Source organism: Tiliqua scincoides, chromosome 6 (assembly GCF_035046505.1).
Source record: "Tiliqua scincoides isolate rTilSci1 chromosome 6, rTilSci1.hap2, whole genome shotgun sequence".
NCBI lineage: Eukaryota > Metazoa > Chordata > Lepidosauria > Squamata > Scincidae > Tiliqua > Tiliqua scincoides.
Window position 1 is genome coordinate 1,431,627 of NC_089826.1, and position 24,689 is coordinate 1,456,315.

Genomic DNA, 24,689 nt, shown 5'->3' on the forward strand with positions numbered 1-24,689 from the left:
TTGAGACCTGAAAGAGCCAGGTTCAAATCCCTGCTCAGCCACACAGTGGTGTCACTAGGGTTTGCATCACCCAGTTTGGGAGGCCAGCACATCACCCCCATGATGGACCCGGACCTCCTCCTGTGCAGTAGTGTTACCAAAAAGGCTGTTTTGTTTAGGGGAATTATTTATATTAGCCTTCTGGAAACTTTTGGGACCATAGGCTGGATACAAGACAGCGTAGAGCAAAGAAATCTCTTGTTTAGCTTAATGAGACTGGGAGAAAGGTAACTTTCAATCAAAGGATTATATTTTTATTACAAAAATACACAAAGGTAAAACATAATACACATAGAGAATCGATAAGTATAGATTTCTAGTACTGGTCTGGTGTACCTAACTAGTGGTGGATGCGTGTGCTATATATTTTGGGGTGCATCCGAAAAAGAATCAGAAATGGACAGAAAGTAGGGAGGTATTATAGGGGTTCCTTAATCTGCTAAACCCAGTTGCTGACTAAAGATGGGGGAGCAGGGAGGAATAGGTAGGGAAGAAGGGGGGGAAGTTTAGACGCAATGATATATTTACCTGTCTGGGGGGGGAGAGTTGGAGGAAGAGTCTGGTCACTCCGGCCAGTGGGCAGTCAGAGAGAGAGAGCCCATGTGCTCTGAGTTCTCTCTTATAAGATTTGTCTTGGACCTGGAAGTTGATCTAAACTGACCGGAAGTATCCCAGAGCTGTGGGCATGCTCAGTAACACACAATGGTACACGTGGAGTATGTAAAGAAAAGGTGGAAGGGTCCAGAACTCAGTTATCAGCAAAAGCTTGGCTCTGGGGGAGGGAGGCAATTTGCATAAGGTGCTTAAGAGTGTTAAAGCTACAACAAAAGAACAATAGACTTCCTCCTCCATAGGTGCATGCTTGTTTTGCATAATCAGGAGACACAGTGATTAGGTTATACATTGACCTGCAAGGAATTGGGGGTTGTGTAATTCATGTGCTTGTAGCTTGGCCATGGCCCTTAGAAACATGTGCTGGGGGAGGAGTGGCCTGCTTGCTTGGTCTGTATAGTCCAAAATACATAACTAGATATAAAAACACAACTTGGAAGGGAAAAAGGGGATTTTCACGTAACAGGATTCCCCGCCTTGGGGCCGAGATCACTTGAGTGGTCTCATGGCCCCACACCAAATCAAACTAATTAAAACACATTGAGACAAGATTATTGCACAAAAAAAAACATCAATAATAAAAATATCTTGTGAACATCCATAATAAAATCTCTTGTACTGAGAAATCATGTATGCCTAAAAACACAGCTCATTAGTATGGTGCCTTGCGTATGGGGCGTTACAGAGCAGCTTGTCACCAGCATCAGGGTGGTGAAGTTGTGGTCTTCCTCGAAGGGGTGTCGTCTGGCACAGCGGGTGTCGTCTGGCACAGCTGGAACTCAAGAAGGTTGTGGATCCCGTTGCATACCTTGGACCTATTCATCTGGAGCGATCGCCATGGCGTGCAGTCACCTTGTTGCCTTGCTGTCTCGCTGAGAGAGAGTCCACAGGCTGAGTGAAAAGTCAGATTGTTCTGACAGCCATGCTGCTTCCAAGAGAGGTACAGTCCAACAGAGCACGGGTCCAGCTTGTCTTGCAGTCCATGCCAGAGTTTCCAGGGATGCTAGGTTGCTCAACTTGTGTCCACTGATGGATGCTTGAGGTGTCTTTTTTTATTTCTTTCCTCGCCTAGCTAATAAACATCAAGTACACCAGATAATGCTGAGCATTCATGATTTCTGAGGGTACCAAGAGTTAAACACATTAAAAAAAAACATCTTTAAGAAAAACCATAACTCTATCTTGCTTGGAGATCTGTTGGTTTTAGCTATAGAGTTCATAGAGAAATGTTTCTTGATGCAAAACATTCTGCTCACAGCATCTCAGGTTGCCTTCCTTGGAACAGAATACATGAGGTAGACTTGTTGGGATTACATTTACATGAATACTGGTTACATGCATAAGGTATATAGAGATTGTGAAGAGAGAGAGAGAAAAGAAAAAAAACTGATTTTGAAATTTATATTCACCCAATTTGTGCTTCGAACCAGATTAGCATTGGATAGCCAATTTCTCTATAAACTGGACTTGACTGAGAATCAGAAGGGCTGATAAACATTCTGAGGCTCGCACTGTCCATCAGTTAAAATGTCTGTTGTGGGTGACATACAACAGGCAAAGTGAGGTATTATTTGTAAATAAACGACATAAATTGTCCTGAGAATACTTGTACTATAAAAGGAAATCACTTCATATAGGCTCATTGCTCCTGTGAAGGAATTTGAGATTCAAGTAAATTTTTGTTCTTTGGAGGACATTTGTCCTTTGGAGGACATGTCCTCGTTCCTTTTCCTTTGTCCTTACTTGCTGTTGAAGCAAAAAAAAAAAAATTAAAACAAAAGATAGCCTTTGCTAAATTAGGCAGTAGAGGTTCTGCTTTGTTTGCTTCTTGCATTAAGTTGCTGGAACAAAAAAAAACAATTAAAACAAAAGATTGCTACTAGTTTGCACTCTGTGCATGCCCTGAGGCACCAAGATTAGGAGGGTTCCTCCTGCTTTTCTTTTCATTAGGAACAATGCATTGGCTTCTTGCATTGCTTACATAAGATCTAGAAAGTTTCAAGGAAACAAAGTTATTAGTAAAACTTTTGTTGCTGGCACAGTGGTAGGGAGTTCCAACGGCCACTATAATCTAAACTTTTAGCATCAAAGAAGAAAAAAAAAATGTTAAAATGCATTTTACACACACATGGTTTATTCTTTTCTCCAACGATAATGTCTTCTTTGGAGTGGAAATCTTCCACTCCCTATGGTTCCTTTTTCCCTAATTCTCGGTTTGAAAGTTATTTCTTCTTGGCTGATGGAAGAGATGACTGAAGACTGCTCTCTTCCTGCTTTAGCAGCCATGTGTCCATATGGACTTCTGCCTACTGGAGCTTTCCTATTATACTTCTGCCTGTTCAAAACATCAGAAAAATCTTGTCCTAAAAGAAATGATGTAGGTGTGTCTGAATGTACAGCCACAACACGTGTACCTTTCCATCCTTTTAAATTCTAAATGCACCTTTGCTTTAGGTACAAAAATCTCTGGACTTTCATAAGGCTTTACTTTATATGTTTCTCCAGGTAAAATCTGCCATTCTTTCACTAAGTTTCTATGAATTGAGGTTAGTCTGGCTCCAGAATCTATGTGTCCCTGTATCTTTTTCCCATTAATAGTCAAAAAAACTTGATTTTTGCTAGGAGGGGGCTTGGAAGTGCAAGCACTGAAGAACATCATGGGGAAAACTGGTTCTGAGGCAGATGGCTCTACCTGTTGGACAGCTGCCACAGGCTCAGGAGCTCTGGGACTGTATTTTGTGGCTAAATCCCTTAACTCTCCCAGAGTCGCTCTGTCCCATAACTCTTTTGGAACTTTCCTCTCTGCCAGGTCTTTCCTGAGGTAAGCTTTAAGCTCTTCTCGTTCTTTGTTCCTTTCGGGGGAGTTATTTCTTTCTCTGCTCTGATTCTGACTGTAAAATGGATTGAAATCCTGGTTCCCATTGCTCTCCCAATTTTGATTATCATTTTCATATGGAGAGTGAGAGCCATAATTAGAGTAAGTTACTGCCTGGATTGGTTCTTCTTGGATAAAGGGATTAACTGAGCACTGTGTCTCTCCTTCCCATTGAGGGTTAAATGGAGACTTTTGCTCTGATTCAAAAATTTATTCTGTCTCTCTTTCCCATTGAGGGTTAAATGGAGACTCTGGCTCTGATTCAAAGGTTTCTTCCCCTTGGATAAAGGGATTAACTGGGTACTGTGTCTCTCCTTCCCATTGAGGGTTAAATGGAGACTCAGCCCTTGGATCAGAGGGCCAAATTTGCTCTGATTTGAAAATTTCTTCATTTCCATAGACTGAGGCTATTGCAGCTTTGTGTGAGTTTAGAGCCTCTTTTAATTGCTGTATTTCCTTCTGGCAACTCACGTGGCTTACAGACTGTTTGTTTTGTTGGGCCTGGGTCATGAGTTTTAATACTAAGTTTCTGGTTTGTTCTAGATCCTCCTTTAGCTTTCTGTTTTCTTGTTCATATTTAAGAACCTGATCATATTCTTCTATGGACTGTTTCCTTTCTAAGGTGTAAATGGCAAGTTCGTTTGTGTAATGTTGTAACTGCCTGTTCAGATCAGTTATCCTAGCCTCTTTCTCTGCTATCTTCTCTAACTGAATCTCTTGATCTCTTTTAAATTCTGCTGACCATGTTTCTAGCTCTCTTTTAAGATCCTCTGTCCTACATTCTAGTCTTTCTATTTTATCCTCTTTCTTCTCCTTTTCTTTATTCCACTGATCCTGTTTTTCATCAAACTCCTTCTTCAAGATTTGTATGCTTTTCTGGAAGGTCAAAATACCATTCCACAAAGCATGAGCAAAAACTGCATCCTTCTTAGCCCCTCTTGGTCTGTATTTCTTTTTGAATTCTTCACAAAGATCAACTATTTTTCCACAAATATCATTGCTTTCAAAGCAGCCCAATTTCCATGGATTCTGTCCTTTTTTCCCTAACCATTTCTCTATACAATTAACTCCTGAACTTGTGTACAAGTTCTGGGTTTCTTTAGATTCTGCTTCATTCATTTTCATGGTTTTGTTTTTCCCTCTCATATATTGTGCTTGCTAATTGCTTCAGTTAAAAGCACACTGGGAAGGAATTTTTATTGAGGCTTGCTTGCTCATAAGGAGCAAACAGCTGACTCCTTTTAGCAGGATCAAGAGCAAAAGTGAGTACTGGAGGGTCTGCTTCTTGCAGACTGTAACCAGAGCCACGGGTGTAAAATTTTCCTGGTCTGCATTCAGGTAGTCCACCCAACTCCAAAAATCACAAATCTGTGAGTCTAGCGTTTCTCAAGTCTATGTTCCTACTCCCTATGCTTTTTCCTTTAACATTCAGCAAGGTTTTTCCTAGCATCTCCAAAAGGATCTTTGCAGAACTACTGTCTGATCCTGTGTTAGCTCTGTCACACTGGCATCACCAACACATGCCTGCCCAGCTTTCTCCACCAATAATAATGTTACCAAAAAGGCTGTTTTGTTTAGGGGAATTATTTATATTAGCCTTCTGGAAACTTTTGGGACCATAGGCTGGATACAAGACAGCGTAGAGCAAAGAAATCTCTTGTTTAGCTTAATGAGACTGGGAGAAAGGTAACTTTCAATCAAAGGATTATATTTTTATTACAAAAATACACAAAGGTAAAACATAATACACATAGAGAATCGATAAGTATAGATTTCTAGTACTGGTCTGGTGTACCTAACTAGTGGTGGATGCGTGTGCTATGTATTTTGGGGTGCATCCGAAAAAGAATCAGAAATGGACAGAAAGTAGGGAGGTATTATAGGGGTTCCTTAATCTGCTAAACCCAGTTGCTGACTAAAGATGGGGGAGCAGGGAGGAATAGGTAGGGAAGAAGGGGGGGAAGTTTAGACGCAATGATATATTTACCTGTCTGGGGGGGGAGAGTTGGAGGAAGAGTCTGGTCACTCCGGCCAGTGGGCAGTCAGAGAGAGAGAGCCCATGTGCTCTGAGTTCTCTCTTATAAGATTTGTCTTGGACCTGGAAGTTGATCTAAACTGACCGGAAGTATCCCAGAGCTGTGGGCATGCTCAGTAACACACAATGGTACACGTGGAGTATGTAAAGAAAAGGTGGAAGGGTCCAGAACTCAGTTATCAGCAAAAGCTTGGCTCTGGGGGAGGGAGGCAATTTGCATAAGGTGCTTAAGAGTGTTAAAGCTACAACAAAAGAACAATAGACTTCCTCCTCCATAGGTGCATGCTTGTTTTGCATAATCAGGAGACACAGTGATTAGGTTATACATTGACCTGCAAGGAATTGGGGGTTGTGTAATTCATGTGCTTGTAGCTTGGCCATGGCCCTTAGAAACATGTGCTGGGGGAGGAGTGGCCTGCTTGCTTGGTCTGTATAGTCCAAAATACATAACTAGATATAAAAACACAACTTGGAAGGGAAAAAGGGGATTTTCACGTAACAGTAGGTGGGGCAACACCCAGGCAGTGGAAGTGGTGATGCACTATTGCCCATTCCTGCTGAGATTTTGGCTATAACTTTTGAAAGAACAGAGTTCAATGTGGGTTGTTTCAATCTCATTCCACATGAAATTACACATCAAATGATATAACATATTAAAAAATACAAAGATTTTAAAAACTTTGGCTGGTAGTGGTGTCGCCCCCCCCAATGCATGTCACCCAGTGTTGCCCAAACCCCCCACAACTCCCTAGTGACACCACTGCAGCCTCAAAGCTTCTTGGGTGACCTTGGGCCAGTCATTATCTCTCAACCTCATCTACTGCACAGGGTTGTTGTGAAGACCAAAGGAGGGAAGAAACCTTGTACACCATCCTGAGCTCCTTTGAGGACAGGTGGCAAGAATGTGATAAATGGTTAGTTACTGATGCTACTGACAATTTCTGGCTGCTTGTTGCTTTGATTGAAACTTTGTAAGACACTTAAAAGTTTCATTGTGTGTAGTAAGGCAGGATATAAAACTTGTTATAAATTCCTGCATTTCTTATCTCTTCCTTGTACAGCATTTCACTATTCTGACCTCAGCTTTCCGGCAGGCGAGTGGGGGCAGCTGGGCTTGTGTTCTGCTGTTCCCAACTAGCATCAAGGTTGGGCTAATCAGAGACCAAGACTTCTGCAGAGCTCCATAATGCCATGAAAGTCTTCTCCTGCCTGATCCTTTCTTGCCTCTTCCTAAGTTTTCTGGTAACTAAAAAGAAATGCATCCAAATTGGGAGGGGGAGCAATCAATGGTTAGACTCTTGGGGTTGGGACTGGGAACAGCATTTTGCAATGGCTCTGGTCTTCTTTGGATGGTCTGTCCCAGAAGGGGGTGTTGAGCAACTTCTGCTCTTTGGTACATGAGGTACTGCAAGTTTCCATGTCGTCCATCATGCTTCAATACCTACTTGAAAGTGCTGTGGTCAGTCGGAGGTTCAGACCACAACCAGCCCTTGGCTCTGCCTCTAGTTTCAGCCACCTCTGAGCCCTGAGGAACAGTGGAAACCCTGAACTGGTACTTGGAAGGAGTCATGGAGCAGGTAAGGGCAACAAACAAGCTGAATCCAGGTAAAAGTGAGGGGCTCTGGCTGGAAGAATGTGACAGTTTTTAGAAGGGAATACACCCACCTGCAAATGGGCACAGTTCGGGCATATTCCTGGATCTGGTACTGCCCCAGATCCAAGTGGCAACAGTGGCCAGGGGTGTCCTAGCCAACTTCAGATGACTTGGCAGCTGCAGCCCTACCTGGGAAAACAGATCTAGCAAGTTACTGGTATGTCAACTGTAATGCACAGGACATGGGCTTGGTTTGGTACATCTGAATGCTTCAATTGGTCCAGAATGCTACTGTCATATTATTGGTGGAGACAAGAGAGTGTTTCTTAAACTGTGGGTTGGGACCCACCAGGTGGGTCGCAAGCCATTTTCAGGTGGGTCCCCATACATTTCAATATTTTATTTTTAATATATTAGACTTGATGCTACAATGGTATGTGACTGCATTTGGGGAAATGTTACAGCCTGCCTTATTCTGGGTCCTTTTCCCTGACAATAATTGAAAACACTATGTTTATTAAAGTTATGCTCATGTAATGTAATGTAATGGTTTAACATACATTACAGTTGCCTACCACTATAAATCAAAAATAATTCCTGATGTTGAGGAATAGCTAATGAGAATTTGGGGCAATAGGGCCATGGTTTGAGCAAGAAAAAATCCCCCTCCCCCAGAAGAAAATATTATTATTTTTACTTGTACCAGGAGATATGCAGTCTTGGTTTAAACTCAATGTATATTATTTCTCTGTGCACTTTTACAGATTGATCGCTTTAATTTTGTAAAAAATTGATACAAACGAAACACACAGCTGTTTTTCCCCATTTTTGGAAAAGTAGGGAAAAGGAACTAGGGAATCATGCTGAAGCCTTCCCAGAAAAGCTGGAGTTCAAGGAAAGATTTAGAGAAAAAGAAGCAGCACCACATAGTTGCCTGGGTGTTGAGTTCCAGACATAAGGCGCAAAAAGGGAGAAAGAACTGAATATTTGATCAGGGGAGGGTTTTTTGCGCAGTCTCAGCGTTTATTCAGTTATGCTCTGTCTGCAGGTTTTTCAGTTCTAAATGCGAGAAAGAAAGCTTGAACTGATATTTGGCAACAATCTAGTCCTTTTTCTCAACCTGTTCATGCCACGCCATGATGATTCACTGCTAGTATACACGCCCCCCTCCCCCCACCAGGAGCTGCACATACTCAGTGTGATATGTATGGTCCTTAATTGGGCTATCAGGTTTTATGGTCAACAATGACCCCCAGATACAAAGCTGAATATGGAATAAAAACACCAGCATTATTAACAATGAACATTAACCACCTTCCTGGACAATAGCAACTCCCCAAACTTTCTGGATTCAACTGAAGTCTAGTACTAAGTATTGTTTTTTCACAAACCAGAACCACCAGCACTGAGTTGATCAAGGAACAACAGACACAGCTGGATGGACTACACAGTAAGAATTTATTTGACACTTCTATCATTACTGCAAACAGCAATCAAAACCATCACACAATTATCAGTCTTTGTCCATACTAAGCAGAAGTATATACACAACACAAAAGTCTGCAAAGGAGGAAATTTAAATGAACACAGTACATAAAACCAAATGGACCCTAAAGAAAATTTGTGGAAGCCACTTCCATCTTCATATCACCTTGAACTCGGTTCTCCAGCATTCTCTTCCCCTTCCTTTTTCTCTTCCTCCTGAGCGTTCTTGACCATGAATTTCTGGAGAAAGACACACTTATAACTTTAAGGTACCTATGACAAACTAAGATGCATTTTTGGCACCTTTATCACTGCAGTTACTGTACCGTTCCATGGTTAAGTGTTTTGATCTAGTAAACAAATCAGTACCCAAGAATACCAGCTTAAGCAGCTGGTATTGTCAAAAGGTAGTCAAATGGCAGAGCAGTCAGGACACCCAGAGCTTAAACAGCTAACTACTGCACTTAGCTAATAATTTGCTGGGATAAGTTAAAATTGACATACATGTGCAACTGGACATGAGATAAATGTCTGAACATGCTTTCCTCTGCCTCCCCCCTCCCAACAATTTCTACCACCTTCATGCTTCTGTTTTCTCTATCATATAAATAATGGTTCTATGATGGCGAAACTGCTTTACATGCAAAAGGTAAAGCTTTTATCTTCCAACTTCAAGCGCTGCAATCTCCTATTAAAAGGATCAGGCAGCAACAATGGGAAAGACCCTTTTCTGCCCAAGAACTTGAGATCTGCTACTAGCCAGAACAAACAATAGTGGGTTTAGTTAACCCATAAGTCTGACACAGTGTAAGGCAGCTCGTCTTCATCTTTGGGCAGACACAGGGTGTGTCTTTTTGCACTATCAAAGGTACAGCCAAAAATTTACTCAAGCAGGCAGCCAGACTCTTTCTCATCTGAATGCATTTGAGCGCAATCCTAACCAGCTTTCCAGCATTGGCATAGCTGTGCCAGTGGGGCATATGCTCAGTGGTGTCGCTAGGGGGGTGCGGGCCGCACTGGGTGACGCGCCGGGGCGTGATGCGCTAACATTGCAGCTTTATGAGCTGCTGCGTCATGCCATACACTGTTGGATATGGAATGTCTAGCGGAACGCAATGCAAAAAACAGAATTGAAATAGCTCCTTTCCTTCAAAAGTTATGGCCAAAAAAACCGGAAGGAAAAAATTAATGGATCCCTATGGAAAGTGAAAGTGAGTCGTAACGCGTAACGCACTTGCTGTAGTCCTTCGGAAAGGGCAGGTTGAGAGGAATCCAATGACACCTGAATGGTCCCAATTCAATGAATGCAGCCCCCCCCCCAAAGAGAAGGAGATCCCTGCCTCCCTCCTAGCTGCGAGTCTATTGAGCTGGAAACGAAGCCACATGGCTGTGTTTACTCCCAAGTAGGTGAACTTGCCTTAGTCTATCAGAAAGGGCAGGCTGAGAGGACTCCAACAACGTCAGAATGGTCCTGATCCAATGAATGCAGATGCCAAAAATACCAGAGAAGGAGGTCCCTGCCTCCCAGCTGCCCTACTGAGCTCTATGGAAAGCAGAGCAGCCTCATGGTCGTGTTTACTCATGAGTAGGCAGACCAGCCTTGGCTGGTGGTCAGGCCAGCCAAAGGGGAATGTGAGGACACCACAATGGTCCCCCTCTGATGGAGCTGCTCCAGAAGGCAGCTCCAGAAGGCAGCCTCCCCGCCCCCCCAGCCTCCTGAAAAGGACCAAAAAGAGGATTTAACTGGTAAGGGAAAGTTTTCTGTTTTGCACTTGAAAAGCCAGGTGGGACTTTGTATTGATATGCCTTAAATAGAAGAACTTTAAACTGGGCACTGGGAGGGCTGGAAATCTCACTGATTCTTTTTTTTTTTTTTGGGGGGGGGGGGTTGTTATTGCAGGCAGACTACAGAGTAAGCTCCACTGACCACTATGGGACTTACTTCAGAGTAGACATGCATAGGCTTGGGCTCACAGATTGCAATCCTACCCACACTTTCCTGAGAGTAAGCCCCATTGACCACTATGGGAGCTTCAGGGTAGATATGCATAGGTTTGGGCTCACAGGCTGCAATCCTACCCACACTTTCCTAAGAGTAAGCCCCATTGACCACAATAGGACTTCCTTCAGATTAGATTCATTTGGTGGAACAGGACTGGCTCCCCCTTATTTAATTATTTCTTTTATTTCATTTTAATTATTTATAATTATTTATTTTAATTTGCTTGATGATGTCACTTCTGGCCATGACATCACTTCCAATGGGTCGTGGACAGATTGTTATTCTAAAAAGTGGGTCCCAGTGCTAAAAGTTTGAGAACTGCTGCAATAAGGTGTTAGCAAGTTGACACAGGGTGTGTGCATGTGAGACTCTACAAGTTTTCAAAATCACTATAATTGGAATTTGGAGGAATAAGACCATCATGTTTTATATCAATCAATGCGTAATTTCATGCAGAACGCAATGAAACAAACCACATTGAACTATCTGTGTTCTAACAAAAGGTACAGCCAAAAAACCAGTGGGGGTGAACATAAGAACAGCCCCACTGGATCAGGCCATAGGCCCATCTAGTCCAGCTTCCTGTATCTCACAGCAGCCCACCAAATGCCCCAGGGAGCACACCAAATAACAAGAGACCTCATCCTGGTGCCCTCCCTTGCATCTGGCATTCTGACATAAATGTCAGAATTTATGGGTGGGGGCAATGGTACATCACCACGCCCACCACCTGGGGTGTTGCCCCACCCACTGCATGGGGTGATGCGCAGGCCTCTCGCACCAGGTGACACGAATCCCAGTGACACCACTGCATATGCTGCACCCTGCTTTGGGGGCAGTCACGGAGGTCTCCTCAAGATAAGGCAATGTTTGTTCCCTTACCTCGGAGCTGCATTGCCCATATGTCAGTGCTGGAAAGTGGGTTAGGATTGCGCCCTTTGGCAACCACAATGTAAGGCAGGGCTCTGGAAGTCAAAGGCAAAATAGGATAGAAGCAAGCTTACTCCTGAGCTGAGCAACAATGCAGCAGGATAACTGCCACCAACCTCTAAAGTAGTGAGAGAAACAGCCTGATGATGCCAGAAAAATGGGCTCCCCATGTGCCCTCGGTGTCAGTCACATAGTGCTCCAGAAGAATTAAAGTTCAGTGACACTGTTACCATAAATTCCCGCTGGCAAAAACATCTTTAGGCTAATCCACCAGCACCAAGCCAGTGAAACAAAAACACAGCAACTCCATCAAGTTGGTCTTTAAAGCCTAATGCTATTTTAAGAATGGTGAGTTTGCTATTTGCTGTCCCAAAGAAAAACAAAGCAGCTCTACCTGTGCATTTTGCTCGTGAAGCTGAGACTGACAATGAGTTTTCATAGATGCTTCATCCACACAGAAACACGAACAGATCTGACAGAAAAAGCCAGCCTTTGGAACAAGGAAATCTTAGAAGTAAACAAACATACACAAAATTAACATTCAGCTCATTCTCTTTTTTTATTTTTCTTAGGCAGGACAATAGGCAAAACACACAAAAACCAGGGAGCCCCCTACAACTGCAGGATCTAATGAAGTTCTCTGCTACTTTTCCTTACAATGATCTGAAAGCAGAAAGGCTCGGAACAAGAGCTGATTCCCTGTAACTAAGTTTGGGCACATTTCCATGCTGTGTATCTAGTGAAGCCTGTAGCTAGCCCTTAATTGCAGAGCCCCACCTGAAAGCCTTCAAAACGCCTACTAAACGAGGGAATATTTATGGAAAAGTGGTCATGAAGCTGAACTGGACAAAGGTGTGCAAATAAACCACTTTCCTTCCAAGCTACTTTTGTGCAACTTCCTCTTGACTTCCGCCTTCTCCCCTTCAGTCTCTTGGAATCACTGCCATTAACTGCTGCCTCTACTTTTACCTGCTTCCCTTCCCTCTTTTCCTTCTGTTCTATTTTCATTCTGTTTTTCTGCAGCTTTATTTGCAGGAATCTGACATGAACTGCCCACCCCCTTCCTTGATATGCTTTAAAATGGTTCTGGAGCAGGGAGGAACTTCACAGACTCTCAGGAGAGTCTGCTCCTGAGTCTGCAGCTGAGAGTGATGCAGTCAGCGGCCATGTGCCCTCCAAGGGTCTGTGCTGATGCACAGCAGTGCAGCTTAAAGGGAATGGTAGTTTGCAGAAACCCTAGAAATGTGTATTTTACACATGCAGCACTTTTTCACTGTCATCTCCTGCAAAGGAATCAGGGGAAGGAGGGAAGAAAGGCAGGCCCTTTTGCAGAAGACTGCAATGAAGCATAGCTGATGTTTTCCGCAAACACCTAATTTTCCAGAAAGAAACAACCTTATCTTTTCCTCCATAGAGAAGGAGGAAGATAACATCTTTTCTTGAGATCTGTACTTTTGTATGCCTCTCTGCTACCTTCTGCAGAAATCCAGGAGAGAGAGAAGATGACTACCCACTCCTTTGTCTGTAGGGAGGAAAGGAGGGAGGGCTCTTCTCTCTATGGGCTGAGGTTTTCATGAGGCAGCAGTGAGGCATGGCTGTTGCATAAATTGAGGAGAAAAGCAGCATCTCTCTTCTGCCATACAGAACTGGGAAGGACAGGAGAACAGACTGCTTACCCATATCTGAAGTTCACGTGGTAACTTGTATGGTCCCCACTAAGGTGATCTATCACTGCTTAGCCTACACAAAAACCTCTGTAGGACATCCACTTGGAGAATTCTGTCCATATTTGATGGCTTGCTTGATGTATAGAACTGATGCAACATTTAGTCTGAACAGAAGCTTGAGTAGTTAGCTGTGCATTCACACAACCTACCCTTTCTCTCTGTTACTGTCCTCCATCTTACCTGGTAGTGACTGAAAGAAACTGAATGTGGCAAGAAACCTCTTGACAGGCATCTAAACAAGTCTAGTGCTCCAGAAGGTTCTAGGAACTGCTCTGCATAGGCACAGATCATAGTAATGAGAACGTGCATGCACCACAAAGAAGTTGCCTCTTCCCATTAGCAAGGCTTGTGCCAGATGTGCAGGAGCACCAATTAGTGGGGCAAGGATCTTACCACTGGCTAGGAAATTAGCAGGTTTATTGAAGCACAGCAGTGATCTTATCTTGTGCTGTTTGAGGAACAAGGGTACCTGAGGGGCTCTCTCCAAGTCAAATGGCTGCAGGTTCCCCAAGTACAAGTCTACTGCCTTCCATCACCATCCCGTCCCACCTTCTGATGGTATTTCTTCCACCCATGCTGCCAAAGCTGGTTCAAAGTGGTGAAGATGGACAAAACACAGAAGTAGGATGCACATCACAAGGGACCCTCTTTGACTGACTGATCCAGGATGTGGACTGGAAACAAGCTGATGGGAATGCTGAAATGCTCTCCCAGAATGTCACATGCTAAAAAAAGACCTCTCAGATTTACCTTTCAGCTGGCTGGGAACACTGGATTTCTCTGCAGATTCTACTTTTCTCCTTTTAGATTCTGGTTCTTCGCATTCCAAGTCAGTCACATCTACAAAAGCAACATTTTAAATTAGTCCATGTTTCATTCCTAGATATACTGTAAACCATAAACCATCATATCACACAATGTGAATTTCTGAAGTGGTATCACTGATAAGATTTTATCATTATCTGACATTTATAACAGCACCAACACTGGGTGATATTACTATAGATATTCTAAACCAGGGGTGGTCAAACATGGTTCACAAACTATGAACAGCTCTTTGACACATAATGTGTGGCTCTTGGAAATGTATTGATTGAGTTCCTTTTGCATTACAATTACTATAAAAGACAAATGTAGAAAATTTTTGAGCTTTATAATTATTTACAGGGCATAAACTGAGAGTCCGCTGGATTAAAATATAAGTCAAATGTTCATGGTGAGTAAATACATATATTTAAGAATTTAAATGCTTCTTAAATATTGCTAATTGCAAACATCTCTCTTGCAGCTCTCACACATCTGAAGTTCTTCAACCTGTGGGTTGCGATCCCAATGCGGTCCCCAAGCCTCATTTGGGGGTTGTGGCAACTTTTAAAGACTGTGCAAGGGAGGGTTTGGGATCCAGTCCAATCATGGTACTGTCTTATCAAAACCAAGTTCTTGATGTCCTGTACAGCCTCCTCACCTTGTCTTGCCCTGCAGCTCCTAAAGATGGACCTGCTCAGGCTGCTACCTCACAGGGTTGTTGTGAAGACACAAGAAATAGGAGGAAATGGGGAGCAGGATCAATGGTGGGTCCCCAGTCTTTATTTTTTGAGGTTTGTGACATGACAAAGGTTGAAGATCACTTATTGTATGTGGCTCTTACATTCAGCAAGTCTGGCCACTGCTGTTCTAAACCATTGTCTGGGGTTGGTAATGGGTGCTGGATGAGGGTTAAAGTAGCAACTTGTCCCTCCAGGCAGGAAATTCCCTCAGAGTCTTCAGGATTCTATCCAGATCCATAAGCCTCCAAGAATGGATCATACAATTTGGCATCCAACCCTGAAGAGGTAGGCGACCTGCCTAAATCCCACCAGGTAAGGATCTTTCTATGGCAAAGGAGTGAACCATCTCCTTCACACCTAAATCACCACCCACTTGCCCAGCAGTAAATACAAGGTCCCACATATATCTTGCTACATGCATTGGGGCAGAAAACATTCCTGAGCTGTTCCCACGCCAGAGCATTGGTGTGAACACTGAAGTCCTCCAAAATCAATAATCAGGCCAAGGCCATGCCAGACAGAGAGAATGGGTGACACCAGGGCAAGTGGTAGACTGTAAGCATCACTCAAACCCCATGAAATGCTTGCTGCTGTAACTTGTAGATGCAGAGTCTACAGACTGTATCTGTAGTCTGCAGACAAGGGTATGTATGATAGATTATCACAACCCTGGCTCCCCATCCCTGGATTCCTGGCTGGTACATCACCCAGAAACCTGGTGGACGTAAGATCCCATTCTCCCACCTCATCCAGCCAGGTGTCTCTTTCTTGTTGCATGCCTCCTGGACCAAATCCTGGATGAGGGTGGTTTTATTTATTGACCTGGAGCAACAGCTTCAGGCTGGAGGGGTTGCTGCAAGGGCCACCAGTGATCCAAAGACTGGGGCTACCAGACAGAGAGAAAGTAAGTCTCTGACAACCCCTCTTTCTCCTGAAATTGCCTACCTGATCTTCCCCCACCATATGTCCCTTGAACTGTCACCCTGAAAATGGTGGCACCATTTCCCCATCCTATAAAAAGCATATCTCCCCTCCCATAGGGACTACAACCACCCCACCCCCCAAGATCCACAGCAGGAGAGGGTAATAGACCCATCAGAACAAACAAACACTGAGAATCACAGCATATTCCCCAAATGAAACCACCCAAGAACTACAGGACCGGGGGGGGGGGAGGGAGGAGGGAGGAAAGGAAGGGAACTGCACAAAAAAGGAGCTACAAATTACAGATCTCTGTTTCTGACTCCTACCTTTCTCAGACTTTTCAGAAGACTGTGACTTTGTCACATCACTGCAACTGTCCTCCTTCAAACTTGCATCAGGACATATATTAAGATCTGGGCTCAGTTCAGATCCTCTGTTCAATTCATCAGCTACTGCAGTCTGAGTGTCCGCAACAGACACATCCAACATCAGCATCTCATCTGCTGATTTCTTCTCATTGGAAGTGGATAAAGAGCTTCCTTCAGCTTCAATTTCAGTTGCTTCGGCCATGTCCTCTTCATGGCTCGCTGGCTCTGTTTAAAAGAAAGATGATTCTGTTTATCTATGCTTGAAGGAAGCAGAACTTTGGAGGGGAGAACCATGACTGCAATGCTCACCTCAGGGCACATCAATCCTGCATCATGTCTTTTGGCAGAAAACAAAGTTTGTTAAGAGAGCAATGACGCAACTTTGCTTTCAAAGGTTTCAAAAATTTCTCTGTGGAGATTATCAAAGCAGGCAGGAAAAGGAACAGAAAGTGCTGACTGGGGAGCTACAGGACAAGCTGAGGAAGTTCTGGCAGGTTTAGATACTTTAGAAGTAGAGCAGGTACAGAGAACCTCGGAAAGTTCCAGCTGAAGGATCTCAATAACTTTTGACACTCAGGAAAACAATCCTGAGGAAAAACTGTCCTGAACAGGTTTGCCTATCACACTCTCCTACTCCAATAATTCACCCTTTTTCCATTTAGACATCTCAGAAGAAGAGGGGGAGGACATGTGGATTTCTGACATTCAGTATTGACTTAGATTTTTTTTGCCCACGTGAAGAACAGCTGAAGTACAGGCTTCAAATGAACTGAAGAATGGCCTTTTGCACCCTCCCTGGAAACGTGGATTAATGCAAGGAAGCACCTAAACCTTCATGGAAATACCCAGTGGGTTAACTAGAGTCCTCCGGGAGATCGAGAGAGCCATTTGTGCTTGAGGGGCAGGAGCACGATCTGGACTGACTGTTCAGACAGCAACATGCCCATGACCTACAGCATCCTCTATAGCAGTGGTTCCCAAACTTTTAGAACCGGGACCCACTTTTTAGAATGAGAATCTGTCAGGACCCACCGGAAGTGATGTCATGACCGGAAGTGACACCATCAAGCAGGAACATTTTTAACAATCATAGGCTGCAATCCTGCACACACTTACCCAGGAGTAAGTCCCATTTACTATCATTGTTAAAAGCATATACATAGCAGCCTGTTAAAAGTACAGATCTGTAACATTTCTCCAAATGCAGTCACATACCATGGTAGTAGCAAGTCTAATATATTAAAAATAAAATATTGAAATGAACAGGGACCCAGCTTAAATTGGCTCCCGACCCACCTAGTGGGTCCTAAACCACAGTTTGAGAAACACTGCTCTATATTATCCCTATAAGGAAAGGGAGAGTAAGATCTACAATGGTTATATTCTCTAAAACAGTGGTGTCCAAACCGTGGGACTAATGTGTAAAGAAAATGCCTTCCCACTGCGCGCGGTGCTTACTGTTCTGCGCTGCTGCCTCTTAGCTTTCCATCTGATCACCTCACGAACTCGCGCCAGGTAGCTGCTTCTGCTGCCCCAGAAGGCTCTGCACCCTGATTTCCGAGTGGGCACGGCTGCCCAGCACAAGTTTGTAAGGAGACTGGATGGAAATATAAGAAGTTGCTGCACTGAACAGTAAGCACTGCACAGGGAAAGCTTTTTCTTAACAATGGATATGGTCTGTAGGCCGTAGTTTGGAGCTTGCAGCTTTAGAATGACTGTGAAAGTCAGAGAAGAATCAGGCTACTAGATCAGGAGGGAGTGCTTTTGTGAAGAAAGTGATCAAATGAGGCTTTGACCGAACAAACTGAAGAGGGATGAATTGTTTTCCCTCCCACCACAGAAAGAAGTGGGAGACACCCCAAGTTCCTCATTCTGAAGACTGTTCCTGAAGAAGCCGATGTTTCCTCTACAGTTGCCTTTACACTGCTGTGCCGATGAAGGTGTTGGCAGAGGCTGACAGACGTGGAGCTGGGGCATCAACCAAAGATGTGCCAGAGAAATGTCTATAATGTGGTGGCACACACAGCTCCTGAAGCCTCCGCATGGAAATGAAGTTTTCTGCTTCAGAAGTGTCAAGGAAGTGTTGATGCGGTAGGTTGAATCACTGTTCTGCCTTTATAGCAGCAGCCAAATGGCAAAAGAATGGGCCAAGAGGGAGGGAATCCTCACAGAAAAGGTCCAAGGAGGACTCCAGGGAGATTGGAAACGTGGGGGGAATGCTTTGGCTTTCCCCCCTCACGTGTAAAACTATTGGTCTTAGTTTGTTAACTGAGTTTGTTAACTAACTTAATTTTTTTGTTAAAAAAAAAATAACTCTTGGAGCCTGCTAAAGCTTGGCAAACTGCAGTGAATGCCAAGAGTTACTGAAGAAACTGGGAGATGGAAAAATAAACAGATATTTATTAAAAGTATTTCTATCCCTGATCAGGGAACTCAGGATGGATCACAAAAACAAATAATCTAACAAAACAAAACAAAAATCAATATGCAACAGAAACCCAGCACCAACCAAAGCAGCTCAATTTGTACCATATGAAAAATATTACCGTGCTAAAATGAGGACCACCTTCCTGGTACCAAAAGAGTGTTATTTTCCTACACCAGCCACTCTCCTCACCCTTGACAAAGAAAGGAACAAGCTTTTCACCAAAAGCTCCTACATGCAGGAACCACTCTCTCTTTCTTTCGGATACACACAAACTCTTACCAGAAGGCTGCTGACCTTTGTCCATATTCTGTTCCTTGCTGTCTGACCATTCCGCCTGATTCAACACTGGTTCTGCAATTAGAAGATGTACATATGATCATCTTGACAGTTTTGCTCAGGTAGTTTTCACCACTTCCTTAAGCAGCTCAGTTCTTGTAAGGTTAATTCCATTCCTACCTGTTAATGGCTGCTCACACCCTATGTCTGCTTCAGTCATCTTATTTTTCTCCACATCTTCTTTTTCATCCTTCCCTGCATTTACTAGGGTGGCTTCCACCAAATTTATTTCTGCAACAGAACTCTGCTTTTCAGTGGCCTTTGCCTCAACTTCAGACATTTTATTTCCTTCAGAAAGCTCAACCCCAGCGCTCACTCTCATTTCTAATGGAGTATCATCAGGAATTCCCATTACTTCTGGTTCAGCAGATTCCACAGCTTCATCCAGCTTGGCAGGTTTCACATCCTCTACTGGTTCAGAAACTTGCATTCCAGTCTCTCCTTCTGGTACTGTTTCAGCAACTAACTCCTCCATTTTGGTATCTGTAAACATGTTATCTTGTTCTTCAGCATCATCCTCGCTGCCAACCTCATCCACAGTAACAAAGTTTAGCTCTTCTTTCATTCGATTAAAGTCTGCCAGGAAGTCTTCATCATCTTCTGCCACTTCATCCAAAGTCACAAGTAGCTGATCTTCAACATCCTCATGAATCTCGTCGACTGTGACTAAAGCACTGGGATCATCAGGCATTCGGGAAGAAAGGAAGTCTCCAAGATCCTCACCAGCTTGCTTTTCTTCTTCCCTAGGCTTTAAAGTCTCATCGACCTTGAAATGCAAAGGTTCACTTAGGGGTAGTTCTTCCACTTCTCCAATTTCATCCACTGTGACTAAGGGTCCTGCCTTCAGATCAGGCTCGCTGTCCCCTAAAGGGAAGGAATCCTTCACAATAGACTCTTCTTGCTCAGATATCTCGTCCAAAGTAACAAGCAACTGTGGATCTCTGACCACTTCCGAAATCTGCTCGTCTTCATCATTCACTTCATCCACAGTGACTAATACTTTGGGATCTGGCATGGCTCCTAGGTGCAGAAGTTCTGCTGCCTGAGCCTCCTCTTCTCCAATCTCATCCAGTGTGACAAAGGAAAGCTCACCCTCAGCAGCAAACACAGAAGGGTTCTTTCCTTTCTTCTTCTTCATTATGGGTTCATAAGGAGGGTTTTTCTTTGCAGGCTCCTTCCTTTTGGCCCTTGGAAGAGTCTTCCTAGACTGAGATGGAGAGTCCACTTCATCTGTAACTTCATCCACAGTAACAAATTCATCCAAGTTAAATGGAAAAAGTTCTTCTTCCTACAAAACAAGAACACACCAGCCCAGGCTTCTCAGTAAACAAAAGGTAGCAGAAGCAGGAAAATATTCATAATGGTAAGTGATGTGCAATTAAGAAAGTTGCAAAGAGAAAGTATCCTGGAAGGCAAGCTCAAATTCAGCCACTCTCTACCTTTCACCTCCCTAAAGCTCCAAGCATCCCAAGAAAAAGAAGGTTCTTAGTTCTCTTACCAAATAATGTACCTGTTACCTCTAAGAGGCAGCTGCCTGGCTTTCTCTTCCCACCTCAAGCTAGACACACAATTCTACTAATCCCACTGAAATACCTAAAAAACAGCCTCCCACCACATAAAATGGTCCACCCTCTGAGATCAGTTGCTGAGGCCCTTCTTAGGTTTCCCACTACAGATGAAAACATGGAGGGCAGGGATAAGGCCTTTTCTGCAGTGGCACCCATTATATGGAACTGCCTGCCTTGAGAGATTTAGGGCACAATCCTGAGGTCTACTCAGAAGTAAGTCCTATTTTGTTCAATGGGGCTTACTCTCAGGAAAGTGTGGTTAGGATTGCAGCCTTAGTTTGGCCCCTTCCTTGTTTTTGTTTCCAGTTTAAAATGTACCTTTTCCTGCTGAGCCTTGAAGGCAGGGTTTGAAGACCCATCTGTTTTGCCTGGCCTTTGGGGAGGGAAGCACTCCTTAGAGACTCCTTAACTTTTATGCTGCTGTACACTATTTGACATTTTAATCTGCTCTTTTTCATGGTTGCTACTTTAATATTTGATTCGGATGTTTTATTTCTATGCATTTATGTTTGTGTGTACACTGCTTTGGGTTTTTAGAAAAATGATATAGAAAACACACAAACAAAACTCCTCCAACTGACTCAGTTATTCAGCAGGAAACCAAAATAGAAGTGACAGTGAGAGGCCCTTCAACTTAACAAAGAAAGGCTAAAGAGTCATATATGTGAGAGGCAATAGCCTTGGCAGGCTTTTTTGGTTGGTGTATTTTACACCCAGATACACTACTCTTTCTTCCTCTTGACAGAAAGTTGATACAAAAAAACCCCCCAAAACTATGAAGAACCGACAATACAGAACTCTGAATTGCAGGACTGTTTTCCTCATTTGCTTCCTTACCTCTTTTAATTTTGTGCTATTTTTAGAACTTCTAGTATTTTTTCCAGCAGACACCTGAAAAAAAGTTAAAACAAAGTAGGGGAAAAGATCAACACAGTACTCTTAAAAGAACAAAACTACATTTCTTTCCCTATTTAAACTGAGGTGAAATTCACTACACAACAAGCAGGTTGAGAGCACAACAATCATTTTTTTTCAGATCCAAGTATTCAGTATCAAGTGCACCAACTACAATGCAGATGGCTTCTCTCTTCTTGGCAGCCAATACGTTCATATGGCAGTCAGGATTCAACACACAACAAACAGTAACAGCAAGAGAGAAAAAATGATACTTGCCCATTCAGAATTATACCACAGGCAGCTGCAACTCTACCCACAGATCTACCCAGAAGAAGTTACCATCTTTCAAGTTCATCCAAGTAAAACCTTTTCAAACTGTGTATCCCAGGAACCTAAAGCAATTGCACAGGACCAATTTGCTTGTTCAGCCCACTCAATGCAAGGGTTTACAGGAAGGGGAAAGGGCCGGGCACAGACTATCACTGTACCTTGGTTTCAGGATATGGAAGAAGTGTCAATGTTAAGTTACCTGCCAGTCATAACGAGCCAACGCCTTTGTCCTCTCACCTTATTAATGCTGTTGTCTCGCTTCGTGCTGGATGATCTACTGTCTCGTTCACGGGTCTGCTTTGAGCTACCCTTAGTTTCCACTTGGGACTTCTTGTCATGCTGAGATGAACTCTTCTCACTGCCTACCTTAATAACAAGAGAACTTATGCTCGGCTTTGATTTGCTGCAATCCGGCATATTAGGCCTACTCTTAGTAGGTTTCTGCTGACCCATTTCTTTCGACACAGGTTTCTTCTCAGCAACCGTTTGGCTTCGGGTTCCCACCTTTGAGGCAGGTTTTGGTGCTTCTTTTTTGCGTGTTGCACTTCTTGTCTTTGATATATTTGGAACAGACATTAGAGCCTTTAGGATGGTCTTACTAGCGGAAGTGGCCACCAAACTAGGTGCCGATTCTGTTGCAGACATACTGGCTTTACTGGATTCTTCACTCTGTGCTTCTTCTGGTTGTGCCTGCTGTAAAATTTGCTCAGAACTCTCTTCCTTTGCACTGCTTTCAGGTTTCTTCTCTTCTGTTGGTCCATGGTCCGATACCAAAATTTCTTGCTGCTTCTCTGCAGTTGCCTCAGCCTCAGTTATTTGTAACTCAGGTGTCTTCTTTTTGGCTTCCATGGTCTCACCAAGTGTTGCCAAAGACTGCCCCTCCAAACTTGCTTCAGCTGTGGAACAAGGGGCCTCCACTTCCTTGTCTATCAACACACCAATCTCAGTGGCAGGCATTTCCGCGAGGTTTCCTGATGCATCACTACTATCTGCCTTGGAAGTTAGCTTGCTGCTTGATTGTAGGTCACCACCTGACACTTCCTCCTTTGGCGCTTCTGCAGAGTCCTGTGGAACTTCCTCACCAAGAGTAGCAGGTACATCTTCTCTTTCCTCTGTCCTGGCAAAATCAGATCCTAAGTTTTCAGTTTTGTCCATGGTATGCAATTCTTCTGATAATTCACCAGCACGTACAGATAATTCGTTATCTCCACTTCCAGCTGCAGATGTGGACCCATTTTCCAGCAATTCACCTTTATTACAGATATCAGGGATTTCTTCATCCTTCTCCAGTTTGGGTGGCAAAGCTAAGGCCTCTTCCAACTTTATTTCCGATGAGCCCAAGTCAGCTGGGATATCAGCAGGGAGTGTTGCTGCAATTCCACAGCCCCCTTCTGATGCTTCAGTCTTTGGTTTTAAAGGAGCTTCACATACCATTTTGTCAGTGCTCAAGAGTTCAGTCTTCCCTTCTGGAATCTTAGCCTCCAAACTAGAACTGGGTTCTTCCTTGGCCTCAATGGGCTTTGCTGAAGGAACAGCAGCTGGGTGCACCACTCCTGATCCCTCGGGAATTTTTTTCAAGTCAGGGCTAAATATGTTTAAAAAAAACAGAAGAAATCAAGCTATGTAGAGAACTCCACAGTTATCAATAACTTCTTGGTGCCAATGGTTGGAATTTCCCGATGCATTAGCATTTAGCATTGGTTCACCTAAACTATGAGCTAAACTAATTTTAACACTGAGCCAACATTTCTAGCTAAGCCAGCGCGATAGGCTTCTTACTTGAAGTAGGATTTCTCTGACAGTATTATTCATTCATTATACATGTATGCCCTGTGGACCCTTGGAGGTCATAGAAATATTTCACTTTAGGTCAGACACAAATGCAGGTAACCCACAGAACACCTTGCTCCACTTTTAAGGATAAACCTTAGGACAGGAAATTTTCCAACTTCCTTTAGTTCCCACTTCAGAAATGTAGGCACTTAATACGGTGTTACCTAAATAACTGAAATGAGTCAGGATTATGACTTGGGAGTGGAAACATCCACACATACACACGCGCTCACAGAGCCTTTATTCTGAAGAAATGACACTTCTGACTGTATCTCAGTTTTCTAATGGCTCCCAAACTAAAGTAGTTCAAAGGAGACAGTATACATATAGGATAGTACTTCACAGAGAATTTCCACTTATAAGCACGTACACGAGAACAGACCTGATGGGTGAATGAGGGTCCTTCTAGTTTCCAACAGTGTCCAGCCAGATGCCTCCGGGGAGTCTCCATGCAGGGCATGAAGACAACAGCTTTCCATTTCTCTCTTGAATCCCCATCCTCTATGGATGGATTTCAAAGCTGGAGTTGCTGCAATCCTGCTTTGATGCACCAGGAAAGGGCACCAGGGTCTCCTCAATCATTATAGTAGAAAAAGGAATTTGGCGAACACCAAATCTGGCATTCTACATATTTTATCCATCTAACTGGGGAACAGAAATGTTCCTTTTGATGATACAGTCCCCCCAAAACACAAGCATACAGCTTGCAGAATGAAGACAACTGTGGGAAACATACAGTGGTTCACAGGACCAAATCATCCAAGATGTCCTCCTCCACCAGAGAAAAAAAGGAAGTGGGGAGGTGGTACATATCATGTGCAACAGCGTATGCCTTTGCAAAGATAGCAAAAGAACACTCGCCATAATCATCTACCAAATGAATTAAACTTCAAACAGGACTGCAATGCAGTAAAATGTTTGCAAGAATAATGTACTCTCAAAATGAATTATTAGGTCTCCAGCTGTCAAGCACAAAAAGTCCCGAATTCCATAATCAGCAAAGTGGATGCAGTTTCAAATTATGGATAATTCAAGTAGCAGAGTACACCGCATAAGATACCTTCTGACTCCATCGTGATGAAGCAGGAATCAAGTGGCAAAAGACTTTTGCCCAGGCGACTAACTGAGACATGCAGAATAAAATCCTTCCAGCTTTTGG

At 43.4% G+C, this 24,689-nt stretch overlaps 1 protein-coding gene across 1 annotated transcript in view; it reads right to left on the reverse strand.

Annotated features, from left to right (window-relative positions):
• Window positions 1–8,594: 8,594 nt before the first annotated feature.
• Window positions 8,595–24,689, reverse strand: part of ZNF638 (zinc finger protein 638) — a 49,563-nt gene continuing 33,468 nt past the window's right edge. Inside the window, exons 19-26 of the mRNA XM_066631780.1 lie at window positions 21,935–23,282; window positions 21,308–21,361; window positions 19,023–20,190; window positions 18,846–18,917; window positions 16,097–16,363; window positions 14,050–14,139; window positions 11,967–12,079; window positions 8,595–8,880 (exon numbers count right to left, since the gene is read on the reverse strand). Coding sequence (XP_066487877.1) covers window positions 8,803–8,880; window positions 11,967–12,079; window positions 14,050–14,139; window positions 16,097–16,363; window positions 18,846–18,917; window positions 19,023–20,190; window positions 21,308–21,361; window positions 21,935–23,282 — 3,190 coding nt within the window. The 3' untranslated portion in view covers window positions 8,595–8,802. The remainder of the gene's footprint in view (window positions 8,881–11,966; window positions 12,080–14,049; window positions 14,140–16,096; window positions 16,364–18,845; window positions 18,918–19,022; window positions 20,191–21,307; window positions 21,362–21,934; window positions 23,283–24,689) is intronic.